Source organism: Rhamphochromis sp. 'chilingali', assembly GCF_963969265.1.
Source record: "Rhamphochromis sp. 'chilingali' genome assembly, chromosome: 19".
In the NCBI taxonomy this organism is placed as follows: Eukaryota; Metazoa; Chordata; class Actinopteri; order Cichliformes; family Cichlidae; genus Rhamphochromis; species Rhamphochromis sp. 'chilingali'.
This window is the reverse complement of record NC_137946.1, coordinates 20,314,156-20,328,558: the sequence shown is the minus strand read 5'-3', so window position 1 is coordinate 20,328,558 and position 14,403 is coordinate 20,314,156. Positions and strand designations below refer to the sequence as shown.

General features: G+C 38.3%; 1 protein-coding gene across 5 annotated transcripts in view; it reads left to right on the top strand.

The window, feature by feature from the left end:
* LOC308386983 (transcription factor COE1-like) overlaps positions 1-6,281 on the top strand; it is a 91,969-nt gene extending 85,688 nt beyond the window's left edge. For 3 of the 5 annotated variants that reach the window (XM_080866844.1, XM_080866841.1, XM_080866843.1), the window contains one exon: positions 1,028-6,281. In XM_080866844.1, coding sequence (XP_080722970.1) covers positions 1,028-1,062 — 35 coding nt within the window. In that variant the 3' untranslated portion in view covers positions 1,063-6,281. The remainder of the gene's footprint in view (positions 1-1,027) is intronic. The other 2 variants (XM_080866845.1, XM_080866842.1) reach the window with 1 other exon arrangement.
* Positions 6,282-14,403: the final 8,122 nt, after the last annotated feature.

The window sequence follows — 14,403 nt, the reverse complement described above, 5'->3', positions numbered from 1 at the left end:
CTCAAAGCGTAGCCTCAAAGCACAGCTGAAATAAACACATCCCACTTACAGCTCCACACACACACACACACACACACACACACACACACTTTCCTCTGTCACAGACACTGGGTGATCACACACTAGCAGCTTACTAGGGAGCGATCAACAATGACAGCTGTTCGACTCTCTTGACAGTTTTTACAGTCAGTCTACCTGCTCCATGGTGTGTGTGTGTGTGTGTGTGTGTGTGTGTGTGTGTGTGTGTGTGTGTGTGTGTGTGTGTGTGTGTGTGTGTGTGTGTGTGTGTGTGTGTGTGTGTGTGACTGAAAGGAAAAAACTGGAGGTTTTACTGAAACAATTTTGTCATGCTGGTACTAAAATAAATTAATCCTTTTTTTCTTGATAGTTTTCACTCACTGTGAAATAAAAAACTGTTCACTTAATAATTTCTCCAGTTTGCTGTGCACATTTCATGGGAACATACCTCTGTATTCAAAGCAACAGGGGCCCACCAAGGATAATGTGCAGGGCAAAGGTAGGGGTCAGGCAAGCAGTAGTTGTGGTTACGGTTGGGGTAATTCTCCAGGAAGTGAACATAATGTCCAAAGTAATGTCCTCTGAAGTGATGTAAACGCGGCTCTGTGTGTGCGACATGTATGTGTGTGTCACTTTTGGGCTGAGCTCTGCTTCTCACATGTTGACACCCATCCCTCGGGTTTAAAGGCAGCACATGCCATGATGCAATCTGTCAGGCACACGTACAAACGTACAGTTAAAATATGCCAACTGTTGCTGCGCATAATTAAATGTGTGTGAGCTTAAAAGATGCGTCCCCGCACCACTTTACTGATTTATTTGTCTATTGATGTTTTAAATGTCGCTTCGGTCACACAGCTGCGCAGATGGGAAAACATATTGATGTATTTAAAGGGGGGATTTTTTATGATGATGAAATATTTGGCTGTGTTTTTAACAGTTAATTTTTCCTTCTCTTCCCCTCCTTCCTCTCCCTCTTTTCTCTTTTTTTTCTCTTTCTCCCACCCAGCAGCAATCCCGGGAATGATCGTCCCACCCATGTAAAAGTGTGTGTGCATGATTTTGTGTGTGCGTGTGTGAGTGAGAGAGAGAGAGTTGAACCAAGCACACTCTCACTGATCGTGGTGGAGGCTTCAGTGTGAGTCTGACTCTGGTCGGCGATGGAAGGAGTTGTCCCGATTTGAAGGAACAAACCCAACTCAGGCCCTTTCTAACACAACAAAACAACTTCGAGAGAAAAAGAAGAAGAACAAAAAACAAACTGTTTGCAAGAAAATAAGTTGTTTAGACTTTGTACACCTTGATGCTTTTTATAGGAGAACGGCCACGCCTCTTACAACTCTCCAAGGACACAGGAAGTGTATTTATTTTGGAGAGAATCCACTTCCTCCCATGAGTGTTTGTTGACTTTTTTTTTCTTTTCACGCAACAGTTTATGTGTGATAATCATCTTCTAACTGTAACCTACACGAGGTGGTTTCTATTTAAGAAGTTTTGTCTTTAATGAAGGAGTAAAATGTGAAGCATACCTGATAATGATGAAGTGATGATGAGTCAAAATGATGATGAAGTCACAGGGTCAAATCCAGCCAACACAGACAAGCCAAACCAGACACACACTCACACACGCTTTCACTTCTCTTTGCCAAATCCTTGCCACGCCAAGAGGAAAAAAGAGGAAGCTTCTTATCCGCATCTGATGCTCCAGTTTTAGCCATTTAAGAAGTTTACTTTGAGCCTCCTCTACATACATCTGTCCTGCATCTTCAGTCTTTCAGCCAACAGACTTGCTTCACTTGTAGTAGAAGATAGATTTGACAGTAGATGCATGTAAAAAGGAAACAAATGATCACAGATCCTTTCCCACACAGTAGTACATTATTTTTGTGTGCCAATAGCAGCTTCACTGCTCAGGATTTGACCCCTACCCTCAATTATCCCTGTTACAGCAACTGGTTGAGACGCATACAGCCGCAGAGACCTCTATGAGAGGGAGGACATGTCTTAAAAGACTGCTGCAATTTAGACTTTTATTTAGATGTGTGAGATTTGTTTTCTTGAGTTTTGTCATAATTGAAAAATATTTCTTTGGTTTTTTTGGTTTGCTGTGTTTGTTATTTTGTTTTTTGTTTTTTTATCAGCCGGCCAATCAGATTGTGCTTCTTTTTTCCTTGCCTGCTTTCTCATCTAGTTTGATTTGAAACTTGAGTGGGAAAAGTGCTGCGCTGCAACAAATGTCAAGTTCAAAACATTGCAACTGAGGATTAAGAACAATCGTTTTTTTCAAAAAGTGTTTGTGAAAACAAATGCCAACGAGTCCTTGCAAGAAGAACAGCAACATTAGACCTTTCAGCAGCTGCGCTCAAATGAAGAAAGCTTACGTTTTTGTAGTGACTGCAGTAATACAAGTGTGATTCTAGGATAGGTCAAGAAAACATGCAATACTAACAAAGAAATGCTCTTCATTCCACCTGAACCAAGTTGTATTTGTGCTTAATCGTTACTTTAATTCAGTTTTTTATTTTTATTTATATAGCATCAAATCACAGCAGTATTCGCTTCAAGGGGCTTTAGATCGTAAAGAAACCTCAACTATAAGACAGCCCCCTATGTATAAGCACTTGGCGACAGTGGGAAGGAAAAACTCCCTTTAACAGGAAGAAACCTCCAGCCGAACCATGCTTAAGGAGTGGCAGCCGACTGCTGCAATATGTTAGTGGTGAGGGAAGGAGGAGAGGACAAAACACACAGGAGAGCAAGAAATTAACAATAACTAATGATTAAAAAGTTGTGCATGCACATATAGAGAATGAAAGGATCGCCGACATCACTAACCTGTAATTCATAGTTTTGTTACATCATTTAAAAAAAAACCTGATATATTGTGTAATCCTGATAGGGACGTCATATTGTAATTCTGATGTTTATGTTTCATTCAGATGACTCATCGGTTCAGTATTTTGCACTATTTGTGACCTGAGGTATAAAAAAATGGCATTTTTTGCAGCGCAGAACAAATAGCCAGCAACATGTCTTAAATGCCCGCTGTGTAAAAACTAGCTGCAGTGTGTGTGTTTTTTACAGTCTTGAAATCTTAAAATATGTTATTTTTGCCAAAGCCCTTTTTGAGACATTTATGCTTAAACAGTCTTACGCCACAATTATTAATATGATGTTTCTTGTCACACATCATAAAAAATGAAAATGCCATTTTAAGTTATCTGTCTGTGCTTAACACACAAGCACATCTTTAAGCCAGGTTTATGCTTTATGGTCCCTGCACTGGTTGTGTAACATGTCAAATGTGATGTCACAACGGCCCAGTCACTGTTTATATTGGTGCTCGTCCTGAATGATAGGTCCCGCCATTTGCAAAAAGCCATGACGTAGGTATCCAGTCGTTAAGTCTGACGCAGTGTTGCCAACTTAGCGACTTTATTGCTATATTTAGCGAGTTTTCAGACCCCTTAAAAAAGACGTGAAAGCGCGTATCTCTTTTACTCTGAACAAGCAGCCGGTGCTGTAATGCAGTCAGTTCTTCTTTTACTCTTTTACTCTTATGCTGTTTTGTGGATCACAAGGTTTAAAACTACTTATAAACACACACACACAAAGTAACTCCACCAGAGTGCCTATTTCCGGTCACTTGCCGGTCCAAGCCCGGGTAAAGGAGCAGGGTTGGAATTGTGACATTAAGAAAAAACAATAATTGCTAAAAGAAATTTAATTTGTAGTTCTAAATAAACTCTAAATGCATTTACATTTATTTTTTACTCACTTTATGTCTCTTCCACGATGTTATTTCTCTCTCCAACAACATAGGTTACAATTAGATTAGCATGACCATATATGCAAATTAGGCGATGATGTCATTTAGCGACTTCTAGCGACTTTTAGGACAACCAATAGCGATTTTCCTTACTGAGGAGTTGGCAACACTGGTCTGACGTCACTAGCCGTGTCTGGGCCTAAACTCCGCTGCAGGTCCATATATCAAACGATCACTATGGCATTACTGAGAGTTGAAAAATTGTCTAAAGTCTTTTATCTTTAATAAAATGATCAGTGTTCTGCTCTACCAGGTGTAACAACCGAGTTTAACATCCAGGCATCCATGAAAACGGAATTTATGACATTTAACGGAGTCAGAAGTTAGCAGGAAGTTAGCTCGCTAGCTTCTATCTAAATACAATATAGCATGTCCTGACTGTGGAGTTTTGGAAACAAATTAAAACGTACAGCTCTGTTATCACTTCCAACATAAATGAAGACAGAAAACTAAACAACAGTGACGTTTGTAGGGTTACTGAAGTTTGGCTAGCTGGTATATAATGATGTGATACGTGACCGCTAGCGACACAGCTATGTTAGCATAATATAAACAAGCTAACTTTTTTTCCCACTCGATAAAAGTTAACGTGAGTGTTCTGGGTGGTCAGGAACAAATGTAATCGCATGGCAGGATGCTGTAAAAGGACCAAACTTCAGCCAGGAGAACAACTGAGATAATCCATCCACAATACGAGGTTAGTCATTCATATACTGCTGCATGGGCTGGGCTGTAGTTACATCCTAAGGTTTTAAAAACTGAGCTTAAATAAATGATTAGCGGTAATAAAAGCCGAGGGAGATCAACAGTGATCACTGACTGTTTTAGGAGCTTTTTGAAATTAAATAGAAGAAAATACATAACATTAAACATGTTAACAACACAAAAGCCATATTAAATGCAGACTACTTTAGGCCCGGAAGTAGGATTCGTCATGTCATCATTTAACGACCGGATAGGTTTTCTCTGGAAAGTCTCATCTTTTCAAGCTCATTCTTCTCTTCGTCTGGGAATCTCTCACTCATATCTTCAACCTGCTCCCATCCCCTCCCTTGGGTACAAAAATCGACAAGTGTATGACAAGCTGAAATGACACTAAAAGAGTGCTCCAGCAGTTGTGACATCACTTTTGGCAATTGCCTCAAACAGAAAGCTGAAAATGAATTTGATTCTGAACTGAACAGAAAATCACTTATTTAATATACAGATGTCATCTGTAATTATAGCCTGGGGTGATGTGGACCTAGAATGCCATAATGTTACTACAAAAAAACAGGGAAGAACATACTTAAAACGCTTCAATTCTTACATTCACCTCCTCAGCCAAGGGGCAGTAACCAGTAAGTCAGTAAAGTAAAACCCGACAACTGGGATTAAAAACACTTAAAAAAAATCAAGTAGAATGTCTTAAAATTTAACCTTTGAGATGTCAGGAAGCAAAAGAAAAATCCCTGAAAAAATGAAGGAAAATCCTGAAAATCGCCTCTGTAGAGCCGCAGATGTGTTCCTTATTTTATTTGTCTCGTGTCACGATTAAAATGTTATAAATTAATCTTATTTGTTTTTGTATTATAGTGTCTGTTGTTAAAAGCCATACTTCCACTGCTAATTTCAATCAAACTAAAGCAAGCCATGGTGTACTTTTATATTGCGTTAGGAGGCGGATGTTTTTCTTTTTGTCATGTCGTTTGTACCATTCTTGTTACAGTTAGCACCATTTTTTGTTGCATTATGTAGATGTAGTGTTTATGAATATGTCCTTATGATTATTCGTGTTTGTCTTCCATTTGATGGATTTTAGGATTGAACAAAGTTGCTCAATGAAGGCTGAAAGGGATAAAGGAAAATTCTCCTGCTTTAGCAGGTTTTATGTCCTCTCTTTGCTTCCTTCCTCTGTTCATTCACCCTCCCCCTGCAATATTAAATCTGTATGTTTGCCCTCTTTTTCTTCTTTCCCTTCACTTACCCTTTAAATCAAATGAGCCACCTATTTATTTTATCTCAAATATGGGTCTGGTGACCACTGTTCTGTTTCTGGAGTGCCTGTGAGTGCGTGTGACTGTCTGTCATCTTTTTCCTCTGAAAGAAAAGTGACGTTCAAAAGCCGAGGAATGTTTTTTTTGTTGCTTTTTTTAATAGTACATATATAAATACCTGTACAGGAAGGTCTAAATAGAGCGTTTTGTTAAAGGAAGTAAGATCCAAAGCACTTGTCTAACAAAAGTAACACCATTTATCATGGCTTGTCTGCGTTCGGGCTTAGAGTGGTGGGCATCTTCTACACACACGTTATCAGCAGTATCAGTATGGAGGGGAAGAGTACAGAGGAAACTACTGTAAAGATGATAATGATGATTTTTTTCTCATTATTTTGAACTTTGAAGTGTAAAATAACTTTTTGACTCTCACTATATTTAATTAAAGTTCTTTCTTCTCTGTGAAAAGGTGTCGGTTACTGTCTCTAAAGTGCCACATAGAATGCAACACGCAACACACACATGCAAGGAAATTATGCAGTATAATTATTTCCTGAAAAAAACCACAGTACTTACTATAACTTACGGTATAATTATTTCTTCTTTGGGTAAAACTTAACTATAATAATGATAATTAACCATTTATTCTAGTACTGTATATTTACCCATAAGTCTTTGTAGGCCAATTTAATCGCAATCATGAACATAATCATAATTTCAAATAAAATACGTTTAAATTCTATTTGAGTCTAGGGGAATTAAACATTTTGTCATGGGCCATATTATAAAGTGATACCATTAGATTCTGTGTGTTTTTCCTTATGGATCCACCTGCATTAAAGGTGCAGTGTGAATTAACTTTTGTCTGATTCTGCATCCTACATTTGGGTCCTAAATCCACACTTCATAACGGGCTGTCATGTGACAGTAAACCACCAAACACACAGGTCTCCACCGGTTATCTGAAAACACTCAGTATTAATGCAACTGATGAATGCTGGACATTGTTATTACTCTGTCTCTGATATGACCTTTTACACTATCACTGAACAGAAACTTGACCAATATTGGCAATAGAGGGTGTCTTACAAAGGAAGCATGCATACATCCAGAAAGTCCAGGCTTTGCTCCCTCATTGTTTATTTATTTAAAGCAGAGCGATGGAAGCTTCAGAAATATATACCTAGACTTGTTTATCATGCCCCACGGCTGCATTTTAAATTTTATGTCCTTGGCCTTTGGCTAAAAGCAGTATTTCAGTCTGCTACACAAAAATAAACCAAAAAATCTCAGTGTTGCTTTGGACATAACCATAAAAGGAGAGATTGTGTGCATAATGAGATTTGTATGCCATCAGTTTTCTTTTATATGGTCAAATCACTCTTCTGATTAGGGAAAAACATATGATCATCCTCTTAGTGTTTAGGTATGAACACAAAACCAGCAGCAGAAAGCAAATATGAAAACCAGCACAAAGAGACTTTAACGCGATCGCCACAGTGATTCTACTTTAAGATTATGAAGAGGAAGAAATGGAAGCTGTAGCCTGACTGCTCATCACTGCCTTTGTTACCTGTTGAAGTTCAGGCTCTGCCTGCTGGGCTGGGGTCAGCATTCACTCAGCTTTAAAATCACTTTCAATCTTAGCTAGCTTAGCGTTAGCATGCAGTCTGTGCAGATGAAGTTGTGTTAGCAGCATAATGAGGTTGTTTCCATTCCGGATGCAGTTTAAACTTTACTATTGTGCTCTCTTCCTTTGGTACAATGAAAATGAAAGTTATGTCCATATCCACACTGTAGTGTGTAGTCTTTCTGCTGGGAAGCAGTTGTCTGAAAAAACAGTTCTTGATTCCCATCCCTAGCAGCCACTCATGTTGCTTCCTCTATATATTTTCAATAAAATGAAGGAAAATTAGTAGCCTGGGAGTATTCTAGTATTCATATGAACTCTCTGGTGTTAGATGTAATATGTTCTTTTGTAACTTTACATTGCTATAATCTCATCACATAACACAGTTATGTAATAATGTAATATACTACTGTGCTAAATTCAGTAATCACATTATAGTTAGTTACAGTGGTTCCTCTTCCTGCACTACAATCAGCTGGTTTCAGCTTGTGTTCACCAGGGAGGAAAATGATGGAGTGATCTGCAATTTTTGAAGAGAGGAGATATGGACATGACTTCTGTTTTTATTGCATGACTAGATAACAGGGTAATGATGAATTGCAAACTACATCCAGGACAGAAACTTCTCCACTGGTGCTAACATAACATCTGCTCTTTGCAGGGACACAAAGCTATCCAAAAACTGACTGACATTAAAGCTGAGTGTGTGCTGAAATAGGCCCAGCAGCCAGAACCTGATATTCAGCAGGTAACAAAGACAGTGAGTGAGCAGTCAGACTTGGAGCACTGTAGCCTCAACTTCTCCCTGTATCTATTTCTACAGCAGAATCACAATCGCAATCACTTTGAAGTCTCTCTGGGCTGGGTTTCAGTTTTGTGTTGTTGGCTTTGAGTTCAGACTCAAACACTGAAAGAAAGCGTGTATGTGTGTCATCATTAGGATAGGAATATTTGTCAGGGCTGTAAGATTTATATTTATAACTTGAATTATGTGTTAATGCATGAAATGTAGCAAGTAGTGTAACTAACTGCTTTGGCCAGGGAGTAGTTAACATAATATCACATACATAGGCACATATTATCATTCACACTCAAGTTTTACACACAGCCAATTTTGAACCACCAATAATTGTTTTGGACTGGGTAAGAAAGCTGGAGTAAACTACACAGCCAACGCAAAATCGTGGAAAATCCACACAAAACAGCCCCAATGCAGAACCTTCTCACTAGAAACAATACAACCATCAGCTAACCAGTGCACCACTGTGCAGCCTCAAAAATAAAAATAATCTTTACTGTATTTCATTATATATGAAATGTGAAATATTTGAATGCTACAACTATACTGAAAGTTGAATGTCACCTTCTACACAGTAATCCTTTTCCTACTGACTGTGAAGAGAAGAACAAAGCACAATTTCACTGCTGAGTCATAATAAACAGTTCCATGCAAAAATATTTGTCTCTGATACTGACAGACGAAGTGTCCTGGTGTAGTCAGTGAGTATTATTGATGAAGGGTCCGATGTGTAGTTTCTCATCATTTTCAGGCATGTCATAGTCTTATGTAACTTACCATGAAGAAAATATCAAAATATCAGCTCAGCTGGTGCATTTTGGAACTTTCCACTCAAATAAACACACTTAAGATATAATAATTTTGGTTCTCTCTCAACTACACCATACTACACAGCAGACTGTGCAAATTTTGCAGACGTTTTTGCAGAAAATCAATCTAACCGCACGCCTCTTGCTGATTTCAGTGCATGAACTGTAACCAAACTAAAAATGTATCAACTTTTGGTATGTGTTTTGATATGATTACATCAGAGAATTCAAAACAAATAATATGATACAAAAATTTTGACCACACAGTTCTCGCTAATCAGGTTTTGTTGATCAGAAATGGTGATTGTCCTGTTCTTTCCAACATTTTGCAAATTACAATTCGTCAAGCCTCTGGCTAAGCAGTGAAGGCCACCTAGCAACGGCCATCAGTTTGGGAATGGTTGCTTGAGGTTGCAGAGAGTGCTAAGTGAAATTATTTGCAAAAAAGCTGCTGCATCCTAAACCTCCTTGTGATTGGTTTGGTCACTAGCAGAGTGCTGTGGTCACGCAGCTACTACACTCCAACTAAGATGTTTTAATCAACATGTTTCGAAAGGTTCAACTTGTACTTTGATTTCCTTTTCCAGTTAGCGCAAATAGTTTCCTAAAAGTGTTAGCAGACAGGTCTGTGTCTTCCACGAGCAAACAATGGGAGAGCTCCCCAAGTGATTGCCAGCAATCTCTAATCAAGACGATCGAGGAGTACACATTTTTCCCAAGCTAGTGAAAAAAGCGTCTAGGCCTGTGTGAATGTGGCCTAATACAGAATTTTTGTAACGTAAAAACCATTTAGCACAGATAAACTCAATGCTGAGACACATTTGATTTCAATGTTTGATTAAAAAAATAAATAAATCATGCACTTGTGATGAGCATTTCCATTATAGTTGAACTGGTCTGACTGTGAAAGTGCTCACTCATTCGCCAGTGACTTAGACCCCCCCAGCACAAACACATCCTCCAACCACCAGTGACGGGAATAACGGCGTTACTTTTTTCAGCGTCATTCAAAATGAATGACGTTACACCATAAACTCATCGGGAAAGTGTTCACAGAGGTCAAGTCAGAAAGTCGTTTTTTCATTGACCTACAGAAGCTTTTCTGTAACCATAACCACGGCCATCACATGGTGATAGTTTCAGATAGGATGGAGGTGTAAGGCATTTCATTTATTTTTTCTTGTCGCAGAAGCATCCATGTTTTTTACCATGTATCAATTTAAAAAAAAAAAAATTATGAACACCCTTTTGAGAACATGTAGTTCAAAGCACTCAAAGAGTGTCTTGCTGTCTGTCCTCAAGTGTCAAATTCACAACACTTTCAGCAGCCAATAATAGACTATTGTTTCAACCAACATTTATCTGTAACATTCATGTTTCATAGTGCTGAAGACTGAAATGTTTAAAAAACAATGACATGCATCAAAACACTCATAAAGCAAAACCAAAGGAGAAGAGTGAAATAATATAGCTGAAATATGATTTACACAAGATTCTTTTTTAAATGTCCTGCTCCGTGCCAGTAAAAACATACAGCCAGTGAGGTCCTCCTGGGTTAAATTATTACACAACTTGTTGTAAAACTCACAAACAGAAGAAGGAATTCACTTAGTGGGTATATTCATTTCATTATTTATTTTTTTCTTTTATTTCTTCACCATTTTTCTGTAACTTCAAGGTTTTTCTGTCTCCAGCAGCTCTGATGTTGAGCAAGGCTCCCCAGCACTGCCAATAATGTGGTCATAGACATTGTGCGTGTGTGTGTGTGTGTGTGTGTGTGTGTGTGTGTGTGTGTGTGTGTGTGTGTGTGTGTGTGTGTGTGTGTGTGTATTCATAAACAATACAAATTCTCTAGTGAGACCCGTTTCTGTAATGAGACAGATGGGCCCTGCCTGGAGTTAGCTATCAGCATGACCGCAGGCTGTGAGTGTGGGGAAAGGGGAAAAAGAGTGTGAGGTGTTTTCTCCTATTCCTTGCCTGTAGGCTTAATCAAAGAGGAGCCACAGATGTCTTATTGACACCAATTAGTTTCTGTCTCATGGCACACATACATGTATGCACACGCCCCCACACACACACAGACAAAGACACACACAATGATAGATATTTAAAGTGTGGACACATACTTTAAAATATGTGTTTTTTTATCTCATAGATTGCATGTGAGTTGAATTTGAGATTATTTGTGGTCTCGCTTTCATAACATGAGGAGTGCAGTTGATTTGTCTGAGCGCTAACTGCACTCGCAATGCACAAGAACATACCGGTTTGATGGTGTGTGTGTCTTTGTGTGTGTGCGTGCGTGTGTGTGTGTGTCTGTGTGATAATACCAAGTCTGACAAGACAGAACTGAAGACATCCATTAGCTAATGGATTTCTCCTCTCATTTTTTTCTCTTTCTTTTATCCCTCTCATCCTCCCTCCATCACTACATCACACTCCGGGTGCACTTAACCCCATCATGAAGAAACACACAGACACACACTCCCTAAAACCTAAGCACTCCTCTTCTCTCACTCTGTTTCCCTGCTTCCTTCCTCAGCTGATTTGAAACCTTTATTTACACAGCATGTAAAGGACGACAGTAAGCCGTCCTTTGAGGTTTATTTTTTGTCAAAAAGAATTGTTTAAAAAAATCAGTTTTACATCAAAAATCAGTTTTACACCAAAACCAGGACTGTTAGCAGCACACAGAGAAACGTTATTGCCCACAAATGATGATGGTGAAAAGTGCCCGTATGTGTAGAAATAAAAAATTCATGTATGCTTTATTTTTTTCTGAATCTGGACTAAAGAATGTGAACTGTGAATTAGTCAAATTTACTCATTCACAAGTACTGATTCAAGTTTAGTGAAAAGCCATAGATGTCTTCCATTCACTGAAATGCATATTTTAATGTATCTTTGAGGTATAAATCTTCACTTTTGGACAGGTGATAGTTGACAGTTGCAGCACCGTGAATACACAGACTGTTGCTGACTCACTTATGTAAAAAACTGAGAAAGGCAACCAGCTTCATCCTACACATGCCAGACCAGACCAAACTTGAGGAGAATAGTTCATAACACCAGCCCAGCCTTATCTAAATCCTCGGCTATATCTTGAACAACAAAGTCATATGTCTTTGTTTGAACTGCAAATGGTCAAGGGAGCAACTCGGGTGACTAAAAGGTGAGACTTGCAGCAAATACCTGGAGGGCATGATAAAGATGAAGAAAAGTAATTAAATATTAAGAGGGCTTATTTACAATAACTCTCTGTAACTTAATGGGTGGTTAATTTTATTGTATTGCAGTACAAAAGTTAATAAATTATTTACAATTGCATTTGCATTACTGGAACCTATTTGAAATTCCTGTTTGAAGACCACGTTGTTCTCTCGCATCCAGCATCTTTGGGTGATAGAAACTGATAGTCCACAAGAAATCATCAGTGCTTAAGTCTTTGTACATGGCTAGTGCAGTACTTTAATAATGACTAATACAATATTGTTGGGAAGATGCTATGCTGTTTAAGTAAATATTGATACATGAATACTGACTGGGCTCCCAAAAACGCTCAGGTTCTGCTCTACTGTTAAAAAATTATTTTAGTGTCATTATTACGTGGTTGCCAGGCAACATATTGGCATCATAAGATATCATCCAGTGGTCGATATAAATTAGATGTTCTCATCATTAAATTCAAATTATATGATGCTATGGTGTTATACGTGCATACATTTTAGCTGATTGACAGGTGGTTGCTTGGTAACATGATCATAATATTTGATATAGATAAGAACCTTCATGGGCCTAAGATGTACCTTGTGCTGACTGGTTTGCTCAACTCTTGATGATAAAGTTTGTGGACAGACAGATAAAGGCACTGTTGGGATTTGGAAAACGAGAATGTGTATTAGGTGCGAAGTCAGACCTTTTTCTGTGAGTGACCCTGTTACATATGTCTTTGTGGTAGGCCCATTGTCAAGGTAAAAATTAAAGGGAGAAGAAAATTTTAAGTCAAGCATACAAACTGAATTACTAATGTTTGAAGCAAGCAATTTACTGTTAATAGCTCTGATATTTAACAATAACTTTTTGGGGGTGGCACTTGATTTTGAAATTAGCTGGCTATGCCTGTGTTTAGAAAACACCACAATGTTTGTGAATCACCCTTAAAAACATGCAGACAAGCTTGTGTGCAATCCTTCAAAAGACTGAATGCACGTATACGCTGACTGGCTGAAAAACTAGCCTGAAGAGGAAAGGAATGGAGTTCTCCATGAAGGGATGAAAAGTGAAAATGAATCCAGCAAAGATTTTTTAAAAAGAAGAAAAAGAAACACAGACAGTGGCTTTGGAGGACACTTTTCATTGTTTTTCTCCTTTGTTTGTTTGTATGTCTGTTTGTTAGCCGATGTCATTTTCAGATTTTGTGTGATTTTTGATATTAATAACAGTTTGAGCTGATTTAATTTTGAACAAAATCAGGTCAAGGTCACACCAAATGTGAAAATCAGTAAAAACCGAGTAAAAACTATATTACCCACAACAAGCATTTAACCTTGACCTTCATAGTTATGGTCCAAGGTCAAAGTTTACCTTAAAAAAAACATTGAAGAAACCATATCAAGTAATATCTCATATGAAAGGGCATGGACAGAGCCTTTGCCCTTTGGGGGGAATTATGCTCTCTGAGTGCTCTTGTTAACGCTCTGTTTCAGGTCATTGTAAGTTATGATTCTGGTCTTGCCCACAGGTTGGAGGACCAACAAGAGACAAGCAGGCAGAACCCACAGACGGGATTTGTTTAGAAGTTTTCATCATGATCTTCCCTAAAAAATAAAAGTTTGTTAAAGAAAATAGAATTGTGAGAGGTATTTTTTCATGATAGCCAAGGTTCCTCTGGAGTATGAACCTTCTAGTTGTACATCTACATGTTTAGTAGTATATTTATTGTTTTTAACTTCTTTTTTAACACTGCAGTAAAAGTAATCTAATCTTTATTTCAATAACATACAGATAAAGAAAGAGGAGAGGTATGGAGCAGAGGATGAATAGCAGATGAAGAAGAGAAGAGGAGGTACTGGAAGGAAGGGTGATTAGCAATCGATTCGATGCAGATAGAAAGGCGATGTTGTTGTATGTTTTAGCAATGCAGACCAGAAGAACAATAAAACAGCAGTGTGTGTTAATGGTTTGTCGTGTGCATTTGAATGATGGATGCTAAAGCTAAGTACAGGTGATGGCACTCTTCACTGATGCCACTCCAAAACCACTTGTAACACACAGTTTCACACTTAATGAAACACACACATACACACACACTTACACCCACTCACTTAAGTGGAGGGTTTGAA